The 26,334-nt window shown below is 40.9% G+C and overlaps 1 protein-coding gene across 5 annotated transcripts in view; it reads right to left on the bottom strand.

The window, feature by feature from the left end:
* Window positions 1-5,210: 5,210 nt before the first annotated feature.
* Window positions 5,211-26,334, bottom strand: part of bahcc1b (BAH domain and coiled-coil containing 1b) — a 92,958-nt gene continuing 71,834 nt past the window's right edge. For 2 of the 5 annotated variants that reach the window (XM_079594526.1, XM_079594527.1), the window contains exons 12-29: window positions 24,482-24,639; window positions 23,355-23,491; window positions 22,897-23,004; window positions 16,441-16,564; window positions 15,661-15,898; window positions 15,361-15,552; window positions 13,661-13,825; window positions 13,303-13,538; window positions 13,136-13,213; window positions 12,173-12,323; window positions 11,964-12,081; window positions 11,729-11,804; window positions 9,352-9,460; window positions 8,898-9,014; window positions 8,621-8,770; window positions 6,608-7,818; window positions 6,277-6,513; window positions 5,211-6,187 (exon numbers count right to left, since the gene is read on the bottom strand). In XM_079594526.1, the coding sequence (XP_079450652.1) occupies window positions 5,978-6,187; window positions 6,277-6,513; window positions 6,608-7,818; window positions 8,621-8,770; window positions 8,898-9,014; window positions 9,352-9,460; window positions 11,729-11,804; window positions 11,964-12,081; window positions 12,173-12,323; window positions 13,136-13,213; window positions 13,303-13,538; window positions 13,661-13,825; window positions 15,361-15,552; window positions 15,661-15,898; window positions 16,441-16,564; window positions 22,897-23,004; window positions 23,355-23,491; window positions 24,482-24,639 (3,815 nt within the window). In that variant the 3' untranslated portion in view covers window positions 5,211-5,977. The remainder of the gene's footprint in view (window positions 6,188-6,276; window positions 6,514-6,607; window positions 7,819-8,620; window positions 8,771-8,897; window positions 9,015-9,351; window positions 9,461-11,728; window positions 11,805-11,963; window positions 12,082-12,172; window positions 12,324-13,135; window positions 13,214-13,302; window positions 13,539-13,660; window positions 13,826-15,360; window positions 15,553-15,660; window positions 15,899-16,440; window positions 16,565-22,896; window positions 23,005-23,354; window positions 23,492-24,481; window positions 24,640-26,334) is intronic. The other 3 variants (XM_079594528.1, XM_079594529.1, XM_079594530.1) reach the window with 3 other exon arrangements.

Below are 26,334 nucleotides of genomic sequence, written 5' to 3'. Positions count from 1 at the left end.
TCTGATATTCAATACAACAGCACCATTTCGTTGTGATAGTTATTTTATACAACAGCTCTGTAAACAAGAATATTATATTGAGTAACTTACGTTTCTGAAGTGACTCAGTTGGTATTTCATCTCCAACGAAAATAGTTCCATATTAGGCCAAAGTCAAAAGCTTTGATAGTCCCCAAGCAACGTCCAGACTAAACTCCGGCCTGGAGCTGTCCATGGAGCGGAGCAACATAAACTTGTCCCAGGCCCCAAAGCATTCTGTAATTATTCCTATAAAGATCCACTCCGGCTTTCCAACGCCGACGCTCTTTGGCTTTCAAGCTGCAGATAAAACCACACAACTTCTTGTTGCGTCTGTTCGCAAGAGAAATAACAAACGCTCCGGATATCAAAAGACGCTTCTTGCTCAGCCCGAAAAATGGGTCGCAGCAATAATCTCTAGATTCTAGAACGCCATGTCGTTCAACACAAACAAGCGGAGTAATACCAGAGAATACAGTGAAAGGTCACTGAGCTGTTGAACTCTCAGAAGGCCTCTCGGCCAATTAAATTTGAGGACAGGGGTGTGATTTTAATATTTTGTATATAATTATATTTTTATTTATTTTTTACTTTTTGTCATTCTTTTTATTACCTTTACATGTAAACATTTTATTTTTCCATCACTTATTTTATTGTTTATTGTATTATGTTTTGACGATATGTATGTAAAACAATGTTTAAAAAGTACTTTTGAGCTATGATGTTTTAATGTGCTCTCTGCTTTATTGGCTTATCAAATGTATTTGTATTGTATTGCTAAAATAATTCTTAGAATAGGCTTATATTTGGCTAAATTTGGTGCTATACATACAATAAGAAAAGAAACGGAATAGCAAATAGCAGCCTTAAATAACAATACTAGTTCAACTGGAAAATAAAAAAATAGATTTTTACACTTTCTACAAGTCTTTTTCTCTATGATATCTTGACCTCGAAGTTTATTGGTTGATTTTTTGAAACCCATTTTATTGTCCACTAAGTGTGCAGACGCATGGTGTGAGCCTAACACAGACTGAAAAAAAATGACACTATTTCATTGTTTAGCAGTCTTTCTTTCTATCAATACTTCACTAGCATGGAAAAGTATGGTGAATTTGTACTGCTGAAGCAGTAGCAAGTTAGACTGTCTCTCTCACACACATTCTCCCTCTATCTCTGTGCATGTCCGCTCTCTGCTCGGGCCTTTCACACACCGACAGGTTTGGGACCCCTGAGCAGCATGACACTGCATGATGGATGAGCTCTCGGACCTTCAAACCAACCCCACCATAGGAGGGGTCTGTGTGCGCTCTCCGTCTCACCAGCAGCACCTCATTCAGAATGCCCACCCCACCCGCCCCACACACTCTCCTCTCGTCCTCCTGAGAGCCACTCAGCAGGCGGGCCAGGAGAGGTCACGCCGCGGGCAGGACATTTATGAGGTGTAGATATTTGCCTTCTCTCAGAAAAACACACTGTGGCATTGACATGGTCTGGCTTCTGCTCTTTCAGGTTTTCAAGTTTCAGGTTCAGTGAGTTGCTGGAATAGCTGTCCACGTCTGATACAGTTAGCAAACGCATAGTATTTGTTTATTTTTGTCAGTTTTCGTGTCAGGCAGCCGAACATCACGATCGAATCCTGCAGTGTTGCCCAAAAGATTGTGTAAAAGTAAACTGCCTTTATAGCACACACACTAATAAAAAATTCCTCCCCCAGTGGTCACATGCGCCTGATGCATGATGGGCCTCCGGCTCCGGGTATGACTGATGCGAGATCATTAACTCCGGTTCTTCTGGTCAGCCTCACCCTCTAGTACCAATGCAGTCACAAGCATCCCAAACCTTCCTCTCTCAACTATAGTAGGTGGCATGGCAAACAGGGAAACCTTGACTGGGAAATAAAGGTTAAGAGATTCCAGATGGTTAAAAAAAATACCACTACTGATTACACAAAAAATAAATAATAATACACACTACCTGTCTTTTTAAAAAAAACTTACTTATTTCAAACTTTTGAATAGTAGTGCATTACAGTTTACACAAAAATATTAAAAAGCAAAAATTATTTTAAACACTGATACATGTTTCTTTAGTACAAAATCATTAGAATGCTTTCTGAAGGATCGATTCATGACACTAAAGACTGCAAATGACACAGTAATGATGCTGAAAATTCAGTTTAGCACAGAAGTTTAAATATATTAACAATTCCATTCTTTTAAGTTGCAATAATATTTCACAATATTACTGTTTTTACTGTATTTTTGATCAAATAAAAGCAGCCTTGCTGAGAATGAGATGTCTTTTAACAACATTTAAAATCTTTATTATTGTATATATAAAATTTTTTAAATTAGGCATGTTTTTTTTATTGCGGACTTCTTAACTCATAAGATAACACTTTCTGGAAATACATTTAGACATGAAACAGCATAAAAAAAGGAATCGTTACAGAATAACGTTTTGAATATTAATGTGCTTAGGAAAAAGTAATTTCAAAATAAAGAGTTATTATGAATGTAAATCACACACAGGATACAGAACAATCTTCTAATCCAGTCACTTCGCTGGTTTTACATTTAACTGTGTGCAGAAACCATATTCTTCCTGCAGTGTGAAGGTGTGCATAATTCAATTACATTACACAAACTTTTTTTTTTTTTTTTTTAAAGCTGTCAAAATGATTATATTGTCTGATGCCATGAAAACTTTTTAAGTGGTTCTTTTGAAAACCATCTACAGGTGCTTCAAAGAATCCAGAAAGGCTTAATTTCTCTAGAAATCAATATACTGATCAGAAGAACCCGCCTGACCATCAAGACCTTTTTAAATCTCCAGAAAACCATATAGCCAACTCAAATATTATATAAATAAGAAGTTATTTGCTTAACGGGTGCTACAGAGAGCCTGTTTAATAAGTGTAGATCAGTAAATCAACAAAAATGTTTTTTCACCAAAAGATACAAATAAATTATATTTTGCATAAAGTACATTTTAAGCCTGTTGTAATTAACCCCCTTTCCACCAAAAAATACAATTATGTGTAAATAACGTGATTCATTTGTATTTTTCATGACAATAATGCCAATGTTAAACAGTAGCATAAAATATCAGGCATAAATAGAGGCTATTTTTGCAGTGTATAAAACATATAATACGCTTTAAATGATTATTCATACTGTATATGTAAATATGCACAGCTTTAATGATAAGACAAGGCAATGCAGCTGTTGTGGGAAAAACAAATAAAGAATACCAGTCACAGCAGCAATCGTAGAAATCTTCGCCATGTTTAAAGTTTATGGCTCACCCAACTTGGGAATTATTATCATCTCCGAACTTCCCAGTGGTATACAACTTGAGAAGGCGTTCGTGTGTCGAGTTTCAACAAGGAAACTCGTAGTTCCAATAATTCCGATGGCACATGAAGGCAACATAACCAGCTGAAACTGAACAACATTAGATTTGTCAATACTCTGGATGACTTTTCAAAACATAATTTTTAACATTATTTGCTGTTTGCCGACAGTCTATCAAGTTACTGGTGTAAATCAATTTAAGACCAATTTAACATATACAATCAGGTAAATCAATGTTTTCACAATATCAAACACCCTTGAATAAAACACACGGAGGCATGGCCATTTAGATTTTTTTTTAATTAAATGCAACACGAATGCAATAAAATTAAGATAAATAACGTTTTAACAGTGGAAATATCTTAGAGTTATATTCGCCACAAGGTCAAAAAGAACATCCACCGTAAAAATCAGTTCCAAGTGGGTCTCAAATTCAGGTTACACAATGATTCTATTTCCTTTGAGGCTTGGCCAACTTCCTGGCACGCTGGTGGTGCCAGTGCCATCATATCAAGCGTTGAATCCAGTGTTTGTTTACAAAAATATCATTTTCTTTTTTTTTTTCTAATTTTTTATAGACCCAGAAAGTGACATTACATTAATTTTCACATCAGATTTCTTAAAGCTTTAGCTTCTGCAGTGTAACAGCAACAATGTCATTAAAAAAGTAAGTCATCCTTTAGGATTGAAAGGCATATCTGTCACCTTTTTCACAATTCCAACACGGAACAATCTGTACAGGCTTGCATATTAAACAAATAAGAGTACAACATTGACAATGGATAAAACAAACAGAACGATTTTTGGCAAAGCAGGAAGAAAAAAGTGACAAGAGGAAATATTTTAGATTAGATCTGTTTTAAACTGCCATCACTTACAGGTTATGATTGTCCTTCATGATCACGTGACATAGGACAGCAGGAGGCTTCAAGTGCTGGAAGCGTCTGTTCACGCTTTGTTTGCATGTCTATACCCATTCTTTGCAGACCAAAAAAAAAAAAAATCCTTGGCCAACACTTTGCTACAACTTTGCTGAAACATTGTAAGAACATTTCAGCTGTTTTCAAACACAAAAGCATTTGGAAAGCTATCTGCAAAATTAGTTGTCCGTCATTTAAAGTACATCAGGCAAAATCATTGCAAGTGCCCCTTGTTTATGATTCAGTCTATATATTTATTGCAGTTGGAAGTATAGTAGTTCCAAGGACATACTTTGGTTTGTCATTTTGGAGGCCAGATTCCTTCAGTCAGTGTTTTAAAATGAATTTCCGGACAGTAAAAAAAAACCTCCAAATATGCTATATGGACCTGGCACTTTTGACTTTTTGCTTCAATTGTTACCAATTAGATCACACAAAGACAATGAAATGCAATAGAAACACACAATTCTTTCAAAGCCAAAATCAAACTCCAAAAGAAAGATGAAAGATAGTAATGAAGTGAACACAGACAGCCTGTTTCCTCTGACTGGACTGCATCGTTTCGACTGTCTCCCAACCCTCCGTTCCCTCCTATACAACAGTGAAGTAATTATTCAGTAACTAAGGTCGCCTTAAACATGCCTGTCCCCAAAACAAACCTCCCAAACAAACATATTTCATTTAAAAAAATAACACAATCAAGAGCAATAAAGAGGAATAGAGCTCTCTCTTCATTTATATTATATTTACATTTGTTGTTTTTAATATATATTTATATATTTATATATGTACACACATCAAATAAATCAATTGTACAACTATACACCTGAATGAGAAGATAAGCAAGAGGTACAGAAGTGTATGGCTTGACTGGAAAAATCATTCCTTTTGTTTTTGTCTGTGTTTTTTGTTTGCTCATAAACGGACTTATTAATATATTGACATAATCATTAGCGCCAAAAAGAATGAGAAAAGAACAATAAAAAATCCCTGGTATTGTCAAAAGAGGTTATTAGACTGTACACATGTGAGAGCATCATTCAATTTAGAACACCAGTTAGGCCTCTAATCTCCAGGTTAACACCCATTCCTGTTTTTTTTTGTTTTTGTTTTCTTTGTGGCTGATCTCTACATACACACATGGTTGTTCACATATTTGCATAAAGCAAAAAATTACCCTCTCATTCACACCTCCTCTCACGCAAACACAAACAGACAGATCATACCACAGCTCAAAATAACAGTGTATTTGGTCCTGCTGGGATATTTAAAAGTCCTGGTGACATCAGTTTGACTTGATTAACCAGTGAAGAGCTTTCCAAAAGAACTTTCCGCAAATCCAAAATTATAGTCAGTGTTTTTCACCTCCGATCCATGTCTGTCAGTCTAAATATCCTACTCAGAAAAAATCCAGTGCCTTTTTCATTAATAGATACAAAAATATTCCATGTCTGTGGAGCCTTCATAGAGTGATCACCACGATTTGTCCTCCCCACAATCCATTTGATAATATACTGTTACTCTAAGAGTGGAGATAAAAGTGGCTGCAGAAACCCATGGCTGTGGGTTAAACTCACTTTTCACATCATGCTAGTTTTGTATCTTGAATAAGACTGGCCTGATTGTCAGCCATTTCTTGTATCTCACGATTTCAGTAGTGCATTCAGCCATTTTCAAACGTTAGCAGATGATCGACTCTCCCTCTGCCGTCACCAGCTGGCCACTGGTGGGGTCGTAAGTTCCAGCCAGGTAGTATAGATCTTGACTGTTGCTGTTTGGTTTCCTGATATGGCTCAGACGCTCATATTCAGCTCTGCTTACCACCTGGCACTTATGGGAGATGGTTTGGACGTCATTTTCGTCCTCATGGGAACTTTGGTAAAGGGCATGCTGTGAAGAGAGAGGAAAATAAGTTTTAGGTCTGAAAAGTCTACCTTAAGTCAATCAAAACCAAACAAGACTTCTGGTCACTACTGTACCTTCCCATCGCGGTGCCTTTTTCCAAGCTTGGTCTCCTCAGGGTGGTAGAACCACTTTACTTTGACTACCATGTTGCTGGACCAGGATTCCCATAGACTCTCAATGCGCCCAATGAAGGGGAGGTGGGGTCGACCAGCAGAGAGGAAAACTGCACAGTCTCCAACTCTGACGGTGTCTTTTCCTCGAACGATGGCCTTGTAGAAGAGCTTTCGGGCTTTTCCTTTCAAACCCCGTCTCTGATGACAAGAAAGTAAAGTTTAAGGGACATTTTCCCCAACTAAAACCATTTTGGATTGGGATTAAAACAGAAACATCAGAACAGGAAATTACCTGAGTTGGGTTACCAGACCACCTCCACAGCTGCCGTCCTGGCATGAACGAGGATGAGTTTGGTGGACCCTCTGAAGATGGTAACTTCTGTTTTTTAGGGAAGTCTTTGGAAGATTTGGACTGTACTACAGAGGAAGAGTTGTTGGCAATATCCTTTCTCCTTGGAGGTTTTCCTGTACTACTATTGACAGCAGTCTTTGAATTAGGGATAGTTATAGTTTTGGCTCCGAAAGTATGTCGTGGTGGGGCGGTGGGAGGTTCAGGATGCTGCTGTTGTTGAAGCAATGTGTGATGAGAAGAAAGGCAACCCTGAAGCAGAAGCCGTGATGCCTCTTCTTCATCTGAACTGTAAGACGAGTCATTGTCAGACGAGCAGATGCTAGAGCTGGACAACGAGCCCGAACTAGATGCGCTGGAGGACCCTGAGGACGACGACGAAACAGAAAGACGAGACAGAAAGCGTCCAGTGGTGCGCATGTCTGCCCTTCTGACATCTTCATCCTCGTCTTCATCTTCATCCATATCTGAATAGGAGCTTAGGCAGTCGCTGTGGCAGTTTGCCCCATAATCTGCATATTCACTAAGCCCAAGACCCTGAGGGTGCTTACGCATGTCTGATGAACCTTTGAGAATATGGCAACTGTTCCTTTTGGCATCTTTGACAAGAAGAACGGACTGGGAGTAGCCCATTGTCGAGGTCAGTTCTCCTATTCCTTTGGCTCCAAAGCCCTTTTCCATTCGTCCACCTCTTTGTACCTCTGGGTTACCAAGAAGCAACAATGCTTTTCCATTCTTAGTCTTGGGGGACGTTACCCCTTCATGGTCCAGTTTGACAAGAAATTCCTTCCTGTCTCCTATCTTTCTACCCCGTAAACCAGAGACGCCCTTGTGACTAAGAGGCAGACCTGTTGCCAACTGCTGATTTCCAAAGGAAGTGCAACCATTAGCAATGCTGCTGAAGGAGTCCACCTCAAAGGAAGTGCTGAAGATGCCTTTGGCTGGAGTGGTCATGGTGGAGCTAAGTAAGGGGAACATGTCTGACTCTTTTCCTCTCAGAGCTTTCTTCGTTAACCCGTTAAACTGGAACAAATCCATGGAGGGTTTCCTCCTGGACATGGTGGCAACTGGCCAGCCAAGAAGAGGGGAAGCGGTTCCAGTCACATTCACAGACACACAGCTCTTTGAGGATGCATTGACAGATTTTGGCCTTCCTGTTGAGGAAGATAAACAAAGGTATTGCTATGGGGAAGTTGGAAAACAACCCTACCATCAATGTTAACTTATTTGCATTTTCCAAGCTCCACTTGCTATGATACTACCTTCAGCCCCTCAGAGAAAACAGATACAAACAAATATGCCTGACAGCGGAAAACATCTTATGACTCCATGTTGTTTGTTGTACTATTGATAACATCTGCTGAATTGGAGCTGTTGGACCGGTAGTTCAGGGCTTTAAGTCAGACTCTATAGTTAAGCAGAGTTCAACCTTGACGCCAGTTTCCCTCATCCATTTGTTCAGTTAAACACATTTCATTCCATTAGTCAACCGAACCCTGATTTCATCAGTGCTGATGTCTTAATTGCACAGGGTAATTTAAAGTAATGAAGGCAAATGCTTTCTTCTTCCGTATTAAAACGGATGTTTCTACTTTACATCCGATAATACTTTTAAGGCTCTTGACAAACATTAAATAAACCTTTTGGTGGGTGCGTCAGTTCCTGGAACAAGAACCAGGAAAGGTAGTGAAGCATGTCCTTAGGCCGGGACAAACAGATTGAGAAACATCTACCCAAAAAGTCATGAAAACCTGTAGTGGAATCTTGTTTGATAGATATGTCTCTTTGAAAACACGTTTTACCTCTTTGTTGCAGGTTAAACGTACTGTAACACCTGGGGTGTCTTAGATGATGCAAAAAGCATTGATTTTAAAACGTGTAATGTAACCCAAAATTATTTTAATCCAATCAATTTGGAACTTGGAAAGCCATGAGAATGTGGACATCATCACGCACCTGGCTTGGCTTTAACAACATTCTTCCTGGGCTCTGTGTTAGCGGAATGCTCTGAGGACACATCAGCCTGCCGAGTTATCTTCTCTTGAGTGGAGGTCTTCCTCCTGCGGCACCTAGGTGAGACCAGGTGAGCTGGTGATGGCTCTGCACCTGCAGTACATCAACAATGCCACAGACTTAATGACAAGCACGGAAACTTGGCACACTGTCTAACATTGTTAACGTGAGACTCTTTGTTTGTATTGGAGATGAAATGTATTTATCTGCAGAAACATACAGTGGATTTGGTAGCCTGGCGGAAGCAGACGAATGCTTGAAAGAGAAATCCATCCCCGGTCTCCATCGTCAAACTCTACCATGACACTGCCCTCCTTCTGTTCCTCACCTGGACCTCCTGTGGAAGACACACATGTACAGCGTTAAACAGAATGCATATGATTGTATTTGTGTTTGAACAATTGCTAAAATGACTACCAATGCTAATGATTTTTTAAATAAAAAGCTTTCAGGAAATCAGCTTATAAATCATACTAAATTATGTTTTTTGAAAATGTAAAAATGCAGAAAGTTTTCTGTGATGGGTAGGTTTAGGGGTAAGGTTAGTGTAGTGGAATTAAATATACAGTTTGTACAGTATAAAATCGTGTGTGTGTGTGTGTGAGAGTGTGTGTGAGAGAGAGAGAGAGAGAGAGAGAGAGAGAGAGAGAGAGAGAGAGAGAGAATGATCTCACCTCTACGGACATATCCGGGATACAGACAGCGCGAGCGTTCACTCCAGTAAGCGCACACTCTTGTTCCAGCCGTCAGAGTTTCCACTGTCTCCGGCTGCACATCTAAAACCTGAAACACATGGATGACTTTAAAAATTAACCTACATATCTGGCAGACATGCAGCTTATCAAGCATAACAAGCTGATTTAGTTAAAAGACACACATAAAGAATATGAGACATCTACTTTGCAAAAAGCATGGATATCTTTGAGGCCTTCCCTTAAGGCAATTACAACCATGGGTATACCTTTCTCAAGAAACGCTGTTTGTTGATTTTGGTCTCTTTGGTCTCAACGAGAATACAAAGAGAGAAAATCAGCATAGCTGCATGGAGAGTCTGCTTTGAAATAATGGAATAAAAGAGCAGAGAGGTGAAAAAGGCCTAAATCGATGACTTTATAGTGAGGCTGCCAGCTCCCCTCCCACTACACAGAGCACATGCACTGAGGGCTCTTTTAGGACCAGTTCAAACGGGTCTGCTGTAGATACAGCCCTTTTGACAGACAGAGCAAACGGGGAGCCGAGGAGTTTTTGGCCAGGATATGCACTATTCAGGCAATGGTGTTGGAAGCAAAACAACTGATAAGAAGTCAGCACAGGAAAGAGGAGGCATCACTGAAACGGGGGGCTAATGCTAGTGGCTAGCAGTGTCTCCATAAAATCTGACTTAAAAAAAAAAGGCATAGGTAGTTTCTAGCAATATACTGCTATTTTTTATTTTTTTATTATCTAGTCCATCTAGTCCAATATGGCAATGTTGTTTCAACCAATGGCATGTGTCTGGGGCATGACTATGTGTTTATCCAACCAATTCGCAATTCGTTTGGTGTAGAAATGACCCACTCCACCTACAAGTCCAGAGAAAATGGTGTAGGAAACATGGGTGCAATCTGATGAGAGAAATTACACTTGATATATAAATATATTTCTTAAATTCAGCTTTTTCATCTTTACTAAGTATACACCAAAATGGAGCCAGAATTTGTTTTTTTTTTAGTTTGCATTAAGGATCGCATTCTTTCATGTTGACTTAAGTTTATGTAAACCTGAGCTGTGTTCGCTTTTTAATTCCACACTAGTTCCAGTAAAGCTGATACACAAATATACACAGGAACAATGCTGCAGGCTTATGGGTGAGTCCAATTTGTTGGAGTAGAGTGTAGCGTTCAATGTCAAAGCCTTTACTGTGCTAGCCTTCAGAGAGAATATAGTGCTCGCTCTCTCTGTCTTTCTATTCTCCCAGCTTTATCTCTCCCACAACTATGCACAATCGCATCCAACACTGACACAAATGACAACCTCCTCTCTTTGTTTTGCATTTTGTGAACAATCAAGAGCTTTTTGTGTTGCAGCTTGTGGATTGTATCAAGAAGAGATATCGTCAGATGTTTTGTGTACTGTACAGAATTTGAGAGTTGCATAGAGCATGCTCATTAATATGTCTTTGAGGGAGACTGGGGACGGTCGGGTAGAGCTTGCGATAGGTGGTCCCTAGGCAGCGAGACACTTTTCTTCCAGCCCATGATACTGAGAGAGATGAATGAGAGAAGTAACGCATGTAATGTATTCAAATGAATGCATGCTGACAAAGAGCTGTTGGTTTACGGTGTGTAATCAGCTCCCTTTTTCCCCGTCGGCTTAGATAAACTATGCGTGTAAGTGCAACCCGCAGTTCAGCCCCAAAGATGTTCCTAAATAAGATAAATAAATAAAAAAGGGATAAAACATGCTATTCTGTACGTCCTCCTGAGGGGCCACGCAGAACTAACCAGGAACAGTTATATACAGTCACAATGTGAAACTGTATATGCAGGAATGTAGTGGACTGCTGGACCGCATTAAGAGCAGCTAAGCTAAGAGTACTGCTTAAAAAAACAACAACCAGGCTATATTAGCGATATAAGAGTTCCTAGGGTTGTCTACCCTCCTCTATCACAACCAGATGCTGAAATGTTCCTTTACTGATGAATTTGTGCTCAATGAGATAAGAAATGAGCAATAAAAGACGTAAATGCAAAAGAATGCCTAGAGTTGGTTTGGAGTCCTTCACACACAGATCATAGCAGTTTACACGCTTCATGGCTAAGTAACTGCTTATCGGAACACACTCACACACACACACACACACAACCCCAGATGCTATGTTCCTAACTGCTTTAGCAGAGAAAGTCAGAGCTGGGATGGATCCAGCCTTGAGCTGATGGGGCTCTGGGGGAGAACAAGGGGTCTGTGAGAGCCTGTGAGGGTGGCCTGAAGGGCTGGTTCAGTCCGAGGCCTGTATGGAGAGAGTCTTTGGGGGAATGAGTCCCCCTGAAGAAGCTTTTTAAAGGGTCTCACCGCTTCCTGAAGCAGCTGCTCCAGAGAGTAGATCCTCTGCCTGTTTCCACGCTCTCCCTCAACGACAACACTGTAGCTGAAGAGACAAAAATTATGAACTGTAATTATCCATCTACCCATGTATCTATTCATCTATCTATACATCTATCATTCAATCGTTCCATCCATCTGATCCATCCCTAACTATCCCCCCATCCATGTTTTTTATGTTGAAAATACAGGGTTGATGTCTTACATATCAGGCAGGTCCAGTGTATGTACATAGGCAGCGTACAGTAACTCGTCCTCTTTTGAGATTAACACTTTCAGTCCATCCTTCAGGATTTCTTTGGTGAGAATGCAGTTGGGCAGGGCTGGTTGTGACAGACAGATTCAAGTGAGAGGTCATTCTCCTTTTACCACATGCAGGAGTATAACAGCATTATCTGTTTGTACATTTCTTACCCGGTAATGCACTGCCCATCGGCTCTGGTTCCTCCTCCTCTTCCTCTTCATCTTCCTCTCCCTCTGAGAAGCTGCTGTCGTCATCCATCCGGAATCCCTCATCGGCAGCAAAGCTCTCCAGCAAACGACTGACTGCTCGCCCCTTAGCCTGCTAACAGTCACGAAACGGCATGTGAGTCTCACACACATACTCACACACCCCTAATGGCCCCGGAGAGAGTGATTCAGGGCTCCAACATTCATTCAAACTCCCATACAAATATATCATAACCTCTCGCACCTTAACAGGTCCAATCTTGTGCACAGCCCTTGGTACTTAACATTGCTCAAAAAAGCTGTCATATATTAATGTGATGGAGGTTTCGTCACTTGGGGTGATGCTGTTCGGTTTTCATTTTACAAGCGTCTCTCTAGGGCGAGGCCCAGGTGAAGAATGATGCGTGTCTTTGTTCTCTATCGCACTCTTTGAGCAAAGCGGGAATTCTCCCCGCCCTCTGATTAGGCAGGCAAAGTCCCCTCGCATGCCTCACTGATGACCTCACAAAGTGCCGACAGTGACAGCCTTGACACCTACGGTGTAAATCCTTTCAAAACTATTGACTGTTTTATTTAGACAATGCATGATTCAGCCCGTGAATTAGCAGGCGGATCCCATCTTATCTTTATTGTGAGTAGATTTACGAGAGCCCCTGACAGGACAAACCACACGAGAATTGCACAATCCTTCTTGGAGGGATGACTTTTTATGGGTGCCAAGAGGGCAAGGCAGACAGATCTAGGCCACTAGGGGCTAATTCGCTGTGTGGCGCTGCAGCCTCGGTAGATTACACCAACGTTCAGCACAACTCTAATAAATGAGCTCAATAGTTCCTTGAATTCCTGGTCACCAGTATACATTTTATTTAGGAAGCGACCATGTTAGCCATCCAATTTTCATGGAAACTGGGAGGAACCATTTCATACCTGCTTGTTTCGGATTCGTCTGCTCCAAGTGATGTCATCATACTGAGACGACAGTGCTTCTAACCAACAGCTTTTCCTCTGAAACAGCCGTAGGGGATATGTTAGCACCGTTAGAGCCTTGTTTGTAGCTAACTTACCAAAGTATTTCAACAAAACATAGCTGATACCTTGCCAAAAAGCACTGCACTCTTCCTGGTGGTGATTTCTCGTGGAGTAGGCAAGGTCTTGAGAAGCCTAGTGTGGTCAAAGGTGTTCTGCCTTGACCCCTCTCTCCACTTAGAGCCAGTCAATCTCCTTTCCTCCTCCAGTTCTGAGTGGTTATGGTCAGCACTGACCAGGGCTTGCCTACAGGGGGCCTTCCTTCTCTTCACCTCTTCTTTAGTGACGGACACATCCATAGACCCTGGAGGGAAGACAAAAAAAAAAAGAAGAAATTTAAGAGTGACAGTGAAAGATGAGTGTTTGTGAACTAAGGTGATATCTGTCAATCCCTGCGGCCTAATTAAATAAGGATGTAACATTTACCGTATCCCTGTCTTTCTGTTTTGTTCTTGGCTTTCTGATTGGCCTCAAGCTTCATGATGGAGCATTGTAAAGGACGGCCGACTCCAGACAGTTGCTCTTTAGATGATAGATTCTTGAAGCCCTCTGCCCCTTCCTCGCTGTCGTAGATGCCGTCATCTTCCTCCTCTGTGAAAATGATGGATCGATTGAATGCATTGACATCTTGACTGGACCACAGTTCACAGCGGGCATCTGAATCGGTCATGGTGAATGTGAATGCAGCCTGACGATTCCTCTCACTTGTATGATTTGTTCGATATTTAGCATGATGAAGTTCATGAAATGGGTGCCAACTGTGACTGTAACTGTCAACGTTCACAGGAACTGTGGCAGTCAGAATAGTCTAGTCACTGACAGGTTTGACCACCAGACCTTTGCTTCCCACACGTGTCTGCCCTAGTATCTGACTCCTGCTTATAGCCACACATACATTACCATTCCAAGTTTGGAATCACTATGAAAAATAAATAAAAAAATCTGTTCTTCAAACCTTCTAATGAATTTTGGGATACCATCACACACAATTTGCTGGATGGAAACACCTAGGTGAAAATAAAATGTATAACATTCTCCGAAACTTACACTCGAATATACAGTAAGAAAATGTTTTTTAAGTGATTTATTTAATTTGATTAAAGAGACACTGTGATTTCCCCACAGTACTGTTACTGTTTAAAACTAAAACTAATATAAAAAAATTAAGCGGAAAAAAATATAAATAATAGATTAAAACCATTTTTTTTAACTTAAACAAATATTAGAAATGTTGCCTTCACAACTAACTGAAATATGTTAAGTGCTAAAATTATTAACACTAAAAGCTAATGAAATGACTAAGATAACATAGTTTTCCCAATACCTACAGCTTCCATTTCTATTTGTATTTCATAACACAAGTCTTCATAACATGGATGGAAACAGCAATTGACACCATATGCATTCTAGCTGTCAGTTTATTAAGATATTCAGATAAAGTTACTCATCTCATGCTTTCTGCCGCACTGTTTTTGTTTTTTGTACTGTATTTTTGAAGCTTTTGAATATGAATTTCTAACAAAAACATACAAATGTCTTTGTGATTCCCAATTTTTTTGAGCGGTAGCGTACGCACACAAAGTCATACTCGCATACTTGGGTGTCACAGATATGTATTGGCAGATGCCGTCTGTGGGCTATGTGTCTCGCATAGAACGGAGATGGCACGGTGGCAAGCAGTGTCGGGTGTCAACACAGTGCTGACACACTTGTCACTTACAAGGCGCTCGTCAACACTCTCGCAAGCTCGTGAAATGTGAAAAGGATAACTTTCAGGGCAATTAACAGAGCGGCAACAACACCGCCTAGCTCGACCGCAGGCGTAGCTCACATTAGCGTTCATTACTGCCATGATTTCATCTCCACTTTGTTCACTTACTGAGGTGTGTTTGCAGGGAGCGTGGACTAAAACATGTAGCGGAACTGGGGCGCTGGAGAGAGTGTCCCTATAGGTGTGGCATTCTGAACGCAGCATGATGCAGGCTAGCATTACAGCTCGGGTTTTGCCCAATGCATGCCTGAGGAGGCATCGTTAATTTTTTTTAACGGCATGACAGTCGAGCAGGGAAACGAGAGGGTCCGCTGATCGTCATGCTGGGATGCATCTCTCTCGGCCCATAACTCACCTGTGTTGCTGTCGGAGGGAGAGATGCCCTTCTCGGTAGCTTCTAGCTTGCTATCGGTCACTGCCGTATCGCACATCAGCTGCTGAGTTTGGGTTGGCAGGGGTGAGGAGCTCAGGATGGCCTTTGACCTCACACCTCTTCTCATAGTCCGCTTCCCATCTGATCCCTGGTGGACTGCTGTCCTACTGCCTGCTGGGATAGAGCAAATGTTCTTCAAATTTCTAAATAATCTACAGTAATCTAATAATGAATGCAATTAAAAGTCGTGTCTCACATACGTCTAGTATGTATAATGTTTACCTGTGTCACTGTTCTCTCCAGTTTTGTTACAATGCGTATGTTTTTCTTTTCCACTGTGCTCTCGGGACAGATGTTCTGCAATATTACTCTGTGTATTGGTCTCTCTGTGACACAATAGGTTCACCAGTCTCGATCCACGCTTTACTTTGGCTTTCTGCTTCAGCTGTGAGCAAGCTTTCTGCTTAAACTTAGAGCTCAGCAGTCTTGGCCTGCCTCTTGGCCTACAGTGAGCCTTCATCTGAAACAAAGAGAGGAAAATAATAAAACCAATTATTGTGATGGGTCTTCCATTTTATACATGTATTTAACTATGTGAGAGAGAACCAAAACACTGACCAACTGACAGAAAACAGTGTTTAGTGTCATGACTCAACAGCAAAGTTTAAGGTGACATTTTAAAAAACCCAGTAAGAAATCACTTTACTGATTAAAGAAATGTAAAATTCAAGTTTCAAAAATAATTTGACTTACACCAAGAATGTTTGGCATTCAAAATATAACTTGCAACAATGACATAATTGTGATATTTACTGGTCTTTTTTCTTGCATTTATTTGAATGCTGAATTGTGATGTATTTAACCGTCGGACAAAAAAACAAACAAAAAAATCAACCAATCAAGAATGTTTTTTACAAGAACAATAACAAGTATTTAACCATGTGACAGAAAACAAACAAAAACTGTTGAGCAACATGACAACCGCAAACTTTAAGGAGATATTTTCAAAAACATAAAAATACGTTTTCTTTTCAGCAGTTTAGAAGCGATTAGCTTACGAACCTGTGTGCTAGTGAGATGGCGGTAAGGGCTACTGGTCATCCTCCTCTTCTTCCTCTTCCTGTCTCCGCCTCCAGTCAAGTCCTCCACTGTAAGCAGACCCGGCCCCGCCCCCGCTCCAGCCGACCTGTCCATCACAACAGAGAGGTATTCATGAGGGGAGAGAAGAACGAAGGTTGAAAAGGAGAGATCAGAGGCGAGCGGAGGGCTTGCCTTCCCTCTCTGTGGCTCTCTAATGACCTTCTTTTCAAGCTTTGATGAATGGAGAGGCAGGGGCTTGGTTCCCCGCTGCACGCTTGAAAAATTGGGATCTGACGCCAAACCGAGAAATATCTGAGAGAAGTGCTGGTAAAGCAACCTCCCACTCATAATTTTGTTTGTTCTTTTTTTCCTCGCTCTCCCTCGTCTCGGTCTCTCCGTCTCTGCTTACTCCTTTTCCATTCTGTGCCAATGGTTTCAGGGCTGTGAATTCCAGCATTACATTAATAAAAAAAACCTTCTCTGTCTTATTACCATATCAATGCATCTGTTCCTGCACAAAGCAGTACAATGCATAGGCCTTCAGGAGGGCAACGAGAGTGAGTGAGTGAGTGTGAGTGTGTGTGTGTGTAGACAACCATCTAGCAGACCTATTACACTGAAATAAAGCTCATACACTCGCTCTGCTGTGATCGGCCTCTCGTTTTGCAGTGTATAAGCATCAGTGTTTTTACTCCAGAGAAACAGACAGCTACTTCAAACTCGCCACAGGCTGCCTTAGTCTATGCTCGGGGCGGGGGGTGGCGGCACAGACATCAGCTGGCCCGTCAGTCACCAGGATGATTGGCAGGTGAGTGTCAGAAGCCGTGTCGGCGTGTGGTTGGTGAATTCCAGCCTCCCTTCAGTGTCCTAGCGACAGCTATAGTCAGTTACTCCCAAAGCGACCCCGAATCATGACATGAAGACATTTTTAATTTTTCTTGTTAATCGAGGTGCCACATCACCAACTTGACCTCGTGATTTCTGCGGTGCTGGATTCTGGACTGTTTCCCAGCATGCACAGCGGCATGCATAAATCAATTACCGCCTCATTGTTTACTGTGCTTAATGTTTAATCCATTTTGTGCGACACCATTGTTGTGTTTCCTCAACTTATGGTCAATTTTAAGTGTATATTTGACCTTAATGATGTGTATAATGTTAAGGGCCATATTTGCAAGGTTGAAAACCTTAATACTTCATTATACAAGAGTCACAAGGTGTCATTTCCCTATTCTGCAGAAATCCTCATTTTAAAATACTGCTCATGGCAAACTCTCCTAATTTAGACATGAGGAGCAAAAAGCAGCATAAAAGTGGACCAAATTTGCACTGAGCATCCCAACTAGGTTGAACATTTACTTGTGCGACCCACTAATAGTGCAGCTCTGGCCAAATTGATCTGCGCATAACTGATCTGGCACTGCCCACTGGGTCTCACGTGGATAATTGGTCATTAATAATTGATATAATAATAATTGATTAATGAATAATGAAATACTGAATAATTTGTTCAGCTGAATAGCGCAATTTCGTCCTGCTTTTGGAGCATTTGGCTTTCCACACACCTCATAACTAAATAAAAAGGCTGCCTGAAGATGAAGAAGATTACTTTGGCACGCATATGCGAGGGTCTAAACTAAATAAATACATGTGATTTTTCAGGATTACCCATTTAGAAGAAGACCTGGCAGAAATGAATGATACAAAATACATATGCACATGCACGAAGACATTCGCTTACATAGACACACATTCATATACACTTTCCCCACACAAGCCCAGCACTGGCTGCGTTGTTTTCCACTCTTCCTTTCAGCTGTCTGAACACTGGCTGTCTGCCCTTTACTCAGGCCGGTGCTGTCAGAAAGAATCAGTGTCCCCACTACATAAACCCCGGCCCTCATCCTCAATACAAAGAGCCCCTGCTTTAGCTGGAGATGGAGGGAGGATACCCGCAGAGAAAGAGAGGCACGGATACATGTCCAGATGGGTGGAAAAAACATGGACCATGGCTCTAAAAAACCTCAGTAGGAGAGTCATTCAGATTTGTAGATGGCAACTTTCTCAGGGTGTATTATAAGTTCAGAAATAAAGACCAGGTTCTCTGGAGTAATATAAAAATTTATAACAGGCACCAAAGCTTGAGTAGTGTTAACAGCCGCATCATTTTTCTTATTATCAATGTTGAATACAGTTGTGCTGCTTAATATTTTTGTCAAAATTGTGTTGCATTTTTTCAGACTTCATTGATGAATAGAAAGTTTAAAAGAACAACATTTACTCGAAATTGAAATTGCATCATTGCTAAAACCCCCACGGTTCTGAACTGTAGAGTGTTTATATAAATGTATTAAATATCTATATTTATATATAAATAAATATATTACTTATTTGTGTAAATAAAACTTATTATGGACATTAGTACTACTAATCTAACATTGTAAGATTAAACAAAATCAGAAAAGCCAGAAGTACACCAAAGCATCACTAAATAGAAAGAGAAGCAGCCAAAGATCAATGTGGACACAAATGAGTACGACTGATGTAGTGAAATGAAAGAAAGAACAGAGAGGGAGGGTTAGAGAGAGAGAGAGAGCAATCCAGAGGGAGTCAGTCAACCGACCGGAGCTGGATCAATGGACACTAACCTCTATCGACTGCCACCACATGCGACGTGAACATCCCCATCTACACCCCATTCTCCACATCTGCAATTCTGCATCCGATAATTTCATCCAAAAACATCATATTACCATAATACCCACAATCCCCCCTTCAAATCACACCTGGAGATTCATTATTGTTTTTCGGGAGAAGATGCAACAAGCAGACATGAGGGGAACTGGAGGAAAAACCGTAAAGCACAAAAGCATTACCAAGAGTAAACTGTTCAGCTCTGAAGTGAACAGAGTAGAGAGAGTGTTGAGTGCACTTCCCTTTCTCCTCCTCATGGCACAAGTACATCTATCTACAGATCCTCAACTACGAAGTCATTAAGAGCCTTAATAAAGGCCCCGTTTTTTGTCAAAACAGAGAATAAAGCTTCGGTCTGCTCTGCAGCAGAGTGGTACTTTCTCTGGTCGTGTGCATCTCTGATTCGCTTCTTCTGCATTTAAATGCCACAGAGTCTCCAAAACCCCCAAGGCCCGGGAGACCAGGTAACCGTGGAAACCTGATTAGTAACCCGACACCTGGTCCGAGGCAGGGTTTGGTGTGCGGTTGATGAGGACTGTGGCATGGGCGTCTATTAAAGAGCAGAGCTGACAGCCCCCCGCCCTACACTCCACTCTGCCTGTCGCCACCCAAAGGCGACCTTCTGACCTCCTGACCCCGAAAGGCCCCTCTAGTCCTTGTGTCAACTCCATGTCACATTCCTGCTGTTGAGAGAGTGTGTGTGCTTGAGCGAGTATGCTGGTAGGAGAATTCGCAGTCCTCTAATTACAAACCCCTTCCCCTCAGAGAGGTCAGGATTACACAGTAATGCTATTCAGGGAAGGGCATTGATTAGCAAGACACAATCATCAAGCTGAGAGAGAGAGAGAGAGAAAGAGAGAGAGAGAGAGAGAGAGAGAGAGAGAGAGAGAGAGAGAAGAGAGGAGAAGACAGCAGAAAAGAGCAGGAGAAAACGGTCATGTGTGTGTGTGTGTGTGTGTGTGTGTGTGTGTGTGTGTGTGTGTGTGTGTGTGTGTGTGTGTGTGTGTGTATGTGTGTGTGTGTGTGTGTGTGTGTGTGTGTGTGTGTGCGTGTGTGTGTGGGTGTGTGTGTGTTCCTGCCATGGTCCCCTTCACAGTCCAATAATCAAATTCTAGCATTCTCTCTCTGAAAAAGATGCTGAATGTTGCTATTATTTACCATTGAAACCCTCAATCATTCTGGCAAGTGAATATATATCGGCATAAATCCCAGCATAAGAGCACTGTACTGTTTTATCATATGCAGGAAACCGTCTGACAACCACAAAGTGGCCAAATTTGTTCTGTTTTCATTTTGAACTGTCCGTTTTGTCAATTTAAACCCAACAAACTTGCTTAAAAAGTGCACACATGCGATTTTTCTCCTCGTTAAAATAAATATCACCTTCTTTTGGCATTTTGTTATCTAAAGCAATAACGTTTAAACGTTTTTAGGTGTCCGAATATACTACTGTTCAAGCATCTGGGGTCTGTGAGATATTTTAAACGTCCTTGATGCTCACCAAGGCTGCATTTATTTGATCCATACAGTAAAATATTACAGTAAAATATGTTAAATATTGTAATTTAAAATAACTACGATAGCACTTTATTTTACATTCCTGTTCCCCATGTATATACTATGTACTACTTATAGTAATTACAATAACTGGGTAATAACTAGGTACTTACCCTGAACCTACCCCTAAACCTAACCTTAACCCTTACCTTATATTAACCAGTACTTTTCTTAGGTAAGTACATTGTAAGTACACGTAAGTGCACATACTGTAAAATAAAGTGCAACCATAAATTTACCTGAGAAGCAACACTGCATAAGACATTAAGACTTAATACAAGTGTATTTTGTCTTACTGCATTAGAACTCTAAACAATTTTTAAAAGAAAATGAAAAGTCTTAATAACTTAAAGCTACACTGTGTAATTGTGTAATCGGCCACCGTAGGAGTTAAAACGCCCTCGGAATGGAAGGGGCTAGAAAGTAATATTCAGTTGGTAGTCATATACAATTTCACCTGAAGAGTGAAAAGTAATTCCTACACAGTGTAGCTTTAAGCAGTGTTGCATCTCGAGTAAATTTGTTTTAGTATTTTGTTTTTTTAAGAATATTTTTCCTGGAAAGCAAGTCAAAAAAGCCTACTCCCATGGCCTCATGGGATGGTAAAGTGTCCATCAAAGGAAACTAAGCAGATTTGGACACAGGGTTAGCTGTGGTCTGGTCTAAAATCTGTCTCCAATCCATGCTCCCATGATGCACCATCAACACCCTTAACCTTGTCAAATGACCCTTTGACCTCAAACAGATTCGGCCAGATGCCGAAGGATGTTACACTTTTTAGTACACAAATGCATGAGGGGAGTGAAAGACTGAAGAAAGCCCACATACTTCAACACATAACCTCAAATCCAATAATGCTGACAAACACAACAATGAATGTTACCATTCAATTCCCCAACAATTCATGCCGTCTGCCATCAAACTGACATAAACCATGATGAGAAAGTCAAACCTTGGCTTTTCTCTGCCATTCCCTAAAGGGACTCTAAAAAAAAGAAGCTTTTTACGACTCGGATACATTTTAGTGGCGGGAAGTTGTCATTTGTTTTATTTGGCAGGGGAGCTTTATTAACGACAGGGATGAATGTGCGCTGGGTATAGCATGTGTAATTAAGCTCTAGCTCCTGCTTTTCATTAGCATGCTGCTAATCAACCAGGCTAGTAATAAAATGGGAGTTTTGTTAATCAGGTAGGGTAAACTTGATTTGACCGAGTTTATCAAAACGTCTAAGGCCCGGCATAAACAGAGGTGTATCTCAGGAGAGAACGCTCATCCATCAGAGTGATAACTTAAAGCCCTGACTTTGCGCAGGCAATTGGTCTCCGCGCTTTATCAAATTAATATCGCCGACGCGTCATGGGTTAGAAGGGAGTCGCAACACTTGTAGATAATCAATGGAAGTTGTAAATATGATTAATGACGGCTCTTTGCACTGATTAAGCACTTAGTCTGCCTTGTATGAACTGATAGGAGCCTTCTAGACTTATTTACATACACACACACACACTCAAAAGAGTCGGATTGCACATGCACGTACAAAATGAGTTCACTAACATAATCTTTCAAAACATCTCCTATCTAGACTGTTATTAATGCATGTGAAGCGTTTGGCTGCAGGTAAGGAATTGTTTCCTGAGCTAGGCTTAATACTGGTCGCACTAAAGCTCTAATTTAATCTCAACTCTCTCGCTCTGGAAACTGTGAAAGAGCATTTTCATTATTAATATAAAAGAGCTGTAGAAGAATCGCACTATATTTGCTGCTCTGCAGAATTATACGATTCTAAACACACACATACACATTATTCATCTTGTATAGCAATTAAATATAGCTAATTAAAGCTAGATTGTTAGCCTATGTCGGGATTAGCGAGAGATCTTTTCTTCCATATTGTGATGAACACAATGTATTATCGAAAAAGAAAAAATGTAGGGTGGTCTAAGTCTAAGTTGTTGTTTTTTAACCCATTTTATCATCTGCCGATGGAAAATCGCAACTCCGGCTGATTAAAAAAATATAACAGCATAGTTTAAAGTACCAGTCAATTTAATTAAAACACAAGCTGGCCCATTTATGATCCTTTTTTCAAGCAAGGAAAGTCTTTGCAAGTCAGAAATGTGTCCCTCACAAAACATGGAAACACCAAGCATGAAGAAAAAGAAACAAGTAGAAAGGGAAACACTCACTTGACTTTTTTAGGGGCATCTGTGGGGATAGGGGGTGCCGATGTGGACTTGCGCTTGCGTGGCCTTCCGGGTCCTCGACGAGCTGGACTGCGTGAGGTCTCTTCTTTCCTGTAAACACACAAACACGCACACACACACAGCCTGTCAATCACTCTAATTCACACTAATGATGTTGAATGAAACGAAACACTAAGCCATCCTAATTGTGAGAGTGGACTAGAGGAAAGACTTAAGCACAGCTCAGGCTTATGCAAAGAGGGCTCAGCACACACTGGGTGGTCTCGGCAGAGCGTTGCGAGGGGACAGAGAAAGAGTTAGAGAGAGACTGAGCGTGTGCTGGGGGATCGAAGAGAGTTCGATCTCTCCATGCATGTGTGTAAATGGGTTTTGAAAGGTGTGCGGAGTGCATTTATATGTGGAGGGTGTGTATTTGTGAAAGTGGTCTGTGGTTCACTCACTGGTGGTCATGTTTTCTCTGTAGCTTGGCAAGCTCCCTCTGTTTTTCCTTGTAGCGCCGCTGCAGTTCTGCCAGCCGCACACGCATCGCTAGCTCCTCCCGGTCGAGCGTTTCCATGGTACCCTTAACAGGACACACCTACACAATGGAATAATCTCAAGTGAGTTAACAGTAAAAATGCCTTTCAACGTTCTGCATGACCGTTTTTCTTCTACAGAAAGTGAATGGAGATATTGTGAATAACGTTCACAATGCTCTTTTCCATACAGTGAACCAATATAGTGATGACTCTCCAAAAAGGACTAAAAAGCACTACTAAAATATCATAAAATTGGTCTATTTGACTCATGCACTATATTTCAGGGTTTCCGGAACCATACAATAGATTTGTGTGAGAAACAAACTGAAATTTCAGCCATTAATAACTAAAAATACTTTTTGTAGGTCTTAAATCTTATCTGAATTGCAAGTAGAGCTGAAAAATTTGGGGAAATAATCTAATTGTAATTGCGATTTAAATTGTGAGTTTTTTTTAAAAGCTCCAGGTTTGCTGTGCTTATGAGCAGAGCTGCACAGGTTTTGCCAAAAATGTTGCTATCATATATCAATATGATTATAAAATAATAATAATTATCATTCAAGCTTTAATTGTGGCAGAAAATCACAGGGAGCCTCTGTCTAAAGCTTCTCTTTTGCTAATGCTTGCAAGTTTGGGAAGATGGTGCATGTTGCAGACATAGTACTTGGAATGTTAGAGGTCATGTGGAGCAGCATTTACTGTGAACAGAGCCATTCTGAGACACTGAAAACACCGCAACACAGTGCCGCACATCGCCCTGAAACGTGCAGCGCATTATATTTAATTCAATCTTTGTGATTTGATAATTGCACAAAGCCATATCACGATTTCAGTTTTATTCCAATTAATCAAGCAGCCCTGATTGCAAGTGTTACGAGATTAGGCATCATGTGTTTTTATGCAACAAATTAGAATATGCAAAAGTGCTAATAAGATTTGAGCGCTACAGTTAAAAGACATTTTTGAGTTCGTTTAATTTATTACAGGACTATAGTCTAAACGATGTAAAAACAAGCAAATGTAAATGAATGAACATGAGTCACATGTACCGGTTCAGGCCGTGGCGTCCACCTGCACTTCCTGCGCAGATTGAGAATTCTGCGGAGGGGCGGCGTTGAGTCTGCTGGAAGGGGCGGGGCCAGCTCCAAAGCCCGGGCGGCAGCTAGGGTTGCCAAACTTTGAAGGTCAAAGGTCAACATGTCGTCTTCTGCACAAAATGAGAAGAAATAAAGAGATTAAAGGAGACATCACGCTATCTGATCTTATATCACAATGACAGAAATGAGGAAGATCCAGAAAGACATCTGCCTAGGGCAGGGGAGTCCAATCCTGTTCTTGGAAGGCCAACTTCCTGCAGAGTCTTGCTCCAACAAGCCTGCCTGGAAGTTTCTAATAATCCTGAAGACCTTGATTAGCTGGTTCAAATGTATTAAACGAGATTAAAATCAAATTTGAAGTTAATTTGAAGGCAAATTTCAAATCCCAAAGCACAATAATTAAAGGAATAGTTCACACAAAAATGAAAATTCTGTCATCATTCCAAACTTGTATGACTTTCTTTCTTTTGCGGAACACAAAAGATATTTTGAAGAATGTTGGTAACCAAACCACAGGACAAAAAAAACAAAACAAAAAACTAATTGTGTTCCACAGAAGAAGAAATGTCATGAGGGTGAGTAAATGATGACAGAATGTTCACTTTTGGCTGATATCCCTTTAATCGATTAGTCTTCATTGTTGTCTTAGATGCATCAAGATGTGGTCACACGTTTTCTGACCCTTTTCAAATGTTATGAACCCTGTTTACATGTGTATTTAGTGGGAATCACTCTAGACAGATGCTAATGCCATGTGTAAACTGAGGCCTCCGTCTCTCCATGTATATTCAAAAGTGACCTAGCAAAAAAGACATCCAGTCTGTCCCAATAGATGCAAGCAGAAAAAAACCTGTGAAGGAGCAAAAATAAAAAGAGAGTGGAAGAGAGAGAGAGAGAGCGAGAAAGAGGAAAGCCTCAAACGGTACAAAGCCGCCTCTAAGCACGCCGCTGTTTCCTGACAGCACTTTGTGCTTTCAGAGGCTGAATGAGCAATGATGATAGCTATTAACCAGAGAGCTTATCTCTGTACATGAGGCTTAGATGCCAGGAGCCATGTTACAGAGAGAAAGAGAGAGAGAGGGGGAGAGAGAGAGATGAAGAAGGGCGAATTCTCAACATTTATCACTGTCATTAGGGCAGGCCACATGCTCAGTCTCCACTCAGCCAATGAGGCTTGAATATTCATGACAGCCAAAGCTGGCCTGGGGATCCTGCGAAGACTGCATGAGTGTGTATGTGTGAGCGTCTGTGTCTGTGTTAGCGGGCATCCACAGCTCGCTATTCTGTTGCGTCACTGCAAGGCAGGGGCACAGTATGAGATCGGCGAGGAGAGAGACTGAACAAGGGGGGAAAGAGGGAGGGGAGAGAGGCAATAAGAAGTAAAGTGTTTATTGAGCTATCTATTTATTCGCAAACATCCCCTCATTACTAACATGGAAAGAATCCAATTTTCTCCTCCGAGGGGAAAAGCGCGGTGCAGGAGCAGACCTGCGCACAGAGGGCAGAGAGCAAGAGATCAAACCCAAACGAGAGGACAGGAGAAGAGGCTGGTGAAAACTGTAAATCTCACAAAAAATGTCATATCACATTTACCACAAAATAATAAAAAAGAGCTTTTTATATTAAAAAATTAAGCATATTTTAAAGATCATTAGGTCAGGCATCTTGAGAGTTGTTGTTTTTTGAAAGTTGAATTTCTTTTAACACAAGGTTCTCATAACACAAAGTCAAAGGGATTCGTCTAGTACGTTAACAACAAATTATTTAATTTTTTTCATGACAATTAAGCACATTTCCCCCAAAGA

The sequence above is a fragment of the Phoxinus phoxinus genome, assembly GCF_949152265.1.
Source record: "Phoxinus phoxinus genome assembly, chromosome: 21".
Classification (NCBI taxonomy): Eukaryota; Metazoa; Chordata; class Actinopteri; order Cypriniformes; family Leuciscidae; genus Phoxinus; species Phoxinus phoxinus.
Note: the sequence above shows the minus strand (reverse complement) of the source record. Positions and strands in the feature narration are given on the sequence as shown.